This window comes from Otolemur garnettii, unplaced genomic scaffold (genome assembly GCF_000181295.1).
Source record: "Otolemur garnettii isolate 467f Iridium unplaced genomic scaffold, OtoGar3 scaffold00256, whole genome shotgun sequence".
Classification (NCBI taxonomy): domain Eukaryota; kingdom Metazoa; phylum Chordata; class Mammalia; order Primates; family Galagidae; genus Otolemur; species Otolemur garnettii.
The window spans coordinates 1,045,963-1,050,308 of NW_003852651.1; the positions used below are offsets into that span (position 1 = coordinate 1,045,963).

The following is a 4,346-nucleotide window of genomic DNA, read 5'->3' on the forward strand; positions in this document are numbered from 1 at the left end:
GCAATCCTCCTGCCTCAGCCTCCTGAATAGCTGGGACTACAGACATTTGCCACGATGCCTAAATAATTTTTTTAAGCAGTCTCACTCTGTTGCCCCAGGCTAGGGTACCATGGCATCATAGCTCACAGCAACCTCAAACTCCTAGGTTCAAGTGATCCTCCTGCTTCAGCCTCCCAAATAACTGGGGTTGCAGGCAGCCTCTACCATGCCCAGTTAATTTTTTCTATTTTTAGTAGAAACAGGGTCTTGCTCTTGCTCAGGCTAATCTTGAACTTTGGAACTTAAGTGATCCTCCCACCTCAGCCTCCTAGAGTGCTAGGATTACAGGTGTTAGCCACTGTATCCAGCCTATTTTTTAATTTTCCTTTCTGAGACAATCTCACTGTATTGCCCTGGGTAGGGTGCCGTGGCATCATAGCTCACAGCAACCTCAAACTTGAGCTCAAGTGATCCTCTTGCCTTAGCCTCCCAAGTAGCTGGGACTACAGGTACCTGCCACAATACCTGGCTAGTTTTTCTATTTTTTTTTTCAGTAGAGACGGGGGTCTCCCTCTTGCTCAAGTTGGTCTCAAATTCCTGAGCTCAAGCAAACCATCTGCCTCGGCCTCTCAGAGTGCTAGGATTACAGGGGCGAACCACCCCACCCAGCCTTTAAATTTTTATTATAAAACTTTTCAAGCATACTGAAAAGTAGACAGTTATAGCACAAGTATAATAAATATCTATATGTCTACTATATAGATACAAAAAATTTCTATATTTTGCCATGGTGTCACTTAATGTGTCACATTAATGACAGTCATGTCACTTAATGAGGAACAGTTCTGAAAAATGAGTGTTTTGTGGGCAGCGCCTGTAGCTTAGTGGGTAGGGTGCTGGCCACATACACACAGGCTAGCAGGTTCGAACTCAGCCTGTGCCAGCTAAACAACAATGCCAACTGCGACAAAAAAAAATAGCCGGGCCTTGTGGTGGGTTCCTGTAATCCCGGCTGCTTAGGAGAATGAGGCAAGAGAATCGCCTAAGCCCAAGAGTTTATTTGAGGTTGCTGTAAGCCTTGACGCCACAGTACTCTACCAAGGGCAACATAGTGAGACTCTGTCTCTAAAAAAACAAAAAAACAAATTAGCTTTGTGATAACATCATAGAGTATGCTTATAAACTTAGATGATATAGCCTACTACACACTTATACTGTACTGAATACTGTAAGCAAATGTACCACAATGGTAAGTATTTGTGTATCTAAAAATAGAAAATGAGGAGTAGCTCGGCGCCTGTGGCTCAAGTGGCTCAGGTGCCAGCCACATACACCTAAGGTGGCGGGTTCGAATCCAGCTCAGGCCTGCCAAAACAACAATGACGGCTGCAACCAAAAAATAGCCAGGCGTTGTAGTGGGCGCCTGTGGTCCCAGCTACTTGGGAGGCTGAGACAGGAGACTTGCTTGAGGCCAGGAGTTGGAGGTTGCTGTGAGCTGTGATGACATAGCACTCTACCCAGGGGGACAGCTTGAGGCTCTGTCTCAAAAAAAAAAATAAAAAAGAAAATGAGGAGTAAAAATACAGTATTATAATCTTATGAGACCACTGTTGTATATGCAGTCCATCACTGACCAAAATGTTGTTATGGGGCACACTGTATATGTGCATATACATGTATGTATATATGTGTATATAGATATAACTGTATATATGTGTGTATGTGTATACATGTCTTTTTGATTGATGAAACTTTTTTTTTTAAAGACACAGTGTCTCACTATGTGGCCCTTGGTAGAGTGCCGTGGAGTCACAGCTCTCAGCAACCTCCAACTCCTAGGCTTAGGCGATTCCCTTGCCTCAGCCTCCCAAGTAGCTGGAACTATAGGTGCCCCCCACAATGCCTGGCTAAGGGCCGGGTTCTTGCAGTTTGGCTGGGGCCGGGTTTGAACCCGCCACCCTCGGTATATGGGACCAGTGCCCTACTCACTGAGCCACAGGTGCCTCCCAGTTGATGAAACATTTTAAAGTAATTCACAGACATCATGATAATATCACAGACATCATGATAATAAATCCTTAGGATGCATCACTTATTACACCTAAGAAAGTTAGCAATAATTCTTCAATATCTAATGCTTAGTTAATATTCAAATTTTCCTTATTATACCACAAATGTCTTTTAGGGCTGTTTTTCCCAAACTAGGCTCCTATCATGAACCAAGCATTGCCTTTGATTGACATTTCTCTTAAATCTATGCTTTGCTAAACTATTTGTGATGTTATTCATGTTAGGATTAGTAGCCCACTCTTCCCTCTCTTCCAACAAAACTCACCAGAAGGTATTCTTGTTTTAATCAGGGAGAGCTTATTCATTTTCCAAAAGACCCTCCTGGTAGCAGTGCCACTTTTCCCCAAATAATGAAGTACTCACCCTGAGTCCAAATGGTGTCTAGCCCTCAGGGATCACTCCCACTGCTGAAAATCAGGCTAGCATCTTTGGGAAAAGGTACCCACCCCTTCTCTGGAACAATCTCTGGGCCTGGAATGCCTTAGCATATCTGGAGGAAAGAGGGGCCTAGAGAAGTATAGGCAAGGGCGAGTACCTGGCCTGGAGCTCCAGGGAGCGCTGCTTTCCTGACACCAGGAAGGTTCGAGGCAGATTGAGGTTGGAGCTCTCCTTTAGCTGAATGGAAGGCAAAAGGTGCATGGTGAGGCACACTGAGCTTCACAGTCTTGTACATACAGACTTGGGTTCAAAACCAGCACAACTTTGTTCCTCCCAACAAAAATGTCCCATTCCAGGTTCCTATTTTCATCCTTCTGATGCTTACCTCCATGCCATCTACATCAATGCGTGCCCGCACACTAAACTTCTGGCCAAGGAGCCGCAGCCTGGGCACACAGTAAAGTAGGCGGTCGTTGAACTAGGAAGGAAAAGTTTTGGGATGTATGTGCAGAGTACCTAGTGGGATATGGCCCAGCTCCCTCCCCTTATGGGATTCCTGAAGCTTTACTGCTGAAGACTCAAGGCAACAGATAGAGTAAAGATACCACTGATTGGACACAGGGGTCAATAAGGAAAAAGCCTAAATATGTAAGAAACTTCCTAGTGGGTGGCCTTGGGCAAGTCTCTTCCTTGTAAGCCTTGGTAACCTCATTTATAAAGTAGAGAAGAGAAATTCCTAGTGTAGGTAGTAAAAATACAATGAATTACTACAGGAGAGAATGGAAAGTGGCAGGTATAGTCTTGAGTGAATACCAGCTCCAATATGTGTATGTGTCGGGGGGGTGGCATGGCCCACCTACAACTCCATGCCTGACACTTACTAGTATGAGGTATCGATCTTGAGTGGTCCCATTCTTTGCTGACAGCTTAAGGATGTGGCCTTCTTTTATGAGCTCTTTGGTGGGGCTAACAATGTCCTCCTCACCCCCTAGCAGCTCGTATACCTTTAGCAGCTTGTGCATTCGCTCCTGGCAGAAGACAGGGAATAAAAGGCAGGGTTTCCAGCCTCATCTCAGAGGCCTAAAATTCACAAGCCCCTCCTCCCCTGGGGACAGAGACACCACAGGTGGCTGACCAAGGAAGGGCAGGGACTAGCAGGGAAACTCACCATTTTGCGGATGGCAGCATTAGAGTGCTCTGCTGCTGTGGCTATCAATTCCAGAGACTCTATTGGCACAGAGAAGAGAAGTTAGATGGGAAACTAGCAAAGGAGGCTCCCACAGAGCTTTTTTCCTTTGTGAATACCTTTTCCGGGCCTGACTTCACCCTCCCCATCCCAGAAAGCACTAGCTTCAAAGATTTCCACAGCAATATCATTTAAAATCAGAAACTAGGGTGGTGCCCGTGGGAGAGGGAACTACAGGCACCCGCCACAACGCCCAGCTACTTTTGGGGTCTCACTCTTACTCAAGTTGGTCTCCAACTCCTGAGCTCAAGCAATCCACTTGCATTGGCTTCCCAGAGTACTAGGATTATGAGCATGATCCACTGTGCCTGGCCTCAAAATTTTTGTTTTTTAAAAATTAGTCTAGGGCGGTGCCTATGGCTCAAAGGAGTAGGGCGCCGGCCCCATATACTGGAGGCGGCAGGTTCAAACCCGGCCCTGGCCAAAAACTATAAAACAAACAAACAAAAAAAAAGCAAAAGAATTAGTCTAGTCTTGGAACACATAGCTCAATGGCTAGGGTGCTGGCCACATACACCAGTACTGGTGGGTTTGAACCTGGCCAGGGCCTGCTAAACAACAATGACAACTGCAACAAAAAAATAGCCAGGCCTTGTGGTGGGTGTCTATAAGCCTATAATCCCAGCTACTTGGGAGACTGAGGCAAGAGAATCGCTTAAGCCCAAGAGTCTGA

At 45.7% G+C, this 4,346-nt stretch overlaps 1 protein-coding gene across 1 annotated transcript in view; it reads right to left on the reverse strand.

Moving 5' to 3' along the window:
* The window catches only part of FGD1 (FYVE, RhoGEF and PH domain containing 1), a 48,206-nt gene that overhangs the window by 5,822 nt on the left and 38,038 nt on the right, over window positions 1-4,346 (reverse strand). The window contains exons 9-12 of the mRNA XM_003802725.2: window positions 3,596-3,654; window positions 3,309-3,455; window positions 2,813-2,905; window positions 2,585-2,664 (exon numbers count right to left, since the gene is read on the reverse strand). Coding sequence (XP_003802773.1) covers window positions 2,585-2,664; window positions 2,813-2,905; window positions 3,309-3,455; window positions 3,596-3,654 — 379 coding nt within the window. The remainder of the gene's footprint in view (window positions 1-2,584; window positions 2,665-2,812; window positions 2,906-3,308; window positions 3,456-3,595; window positions 3,655-4,346) is intronic.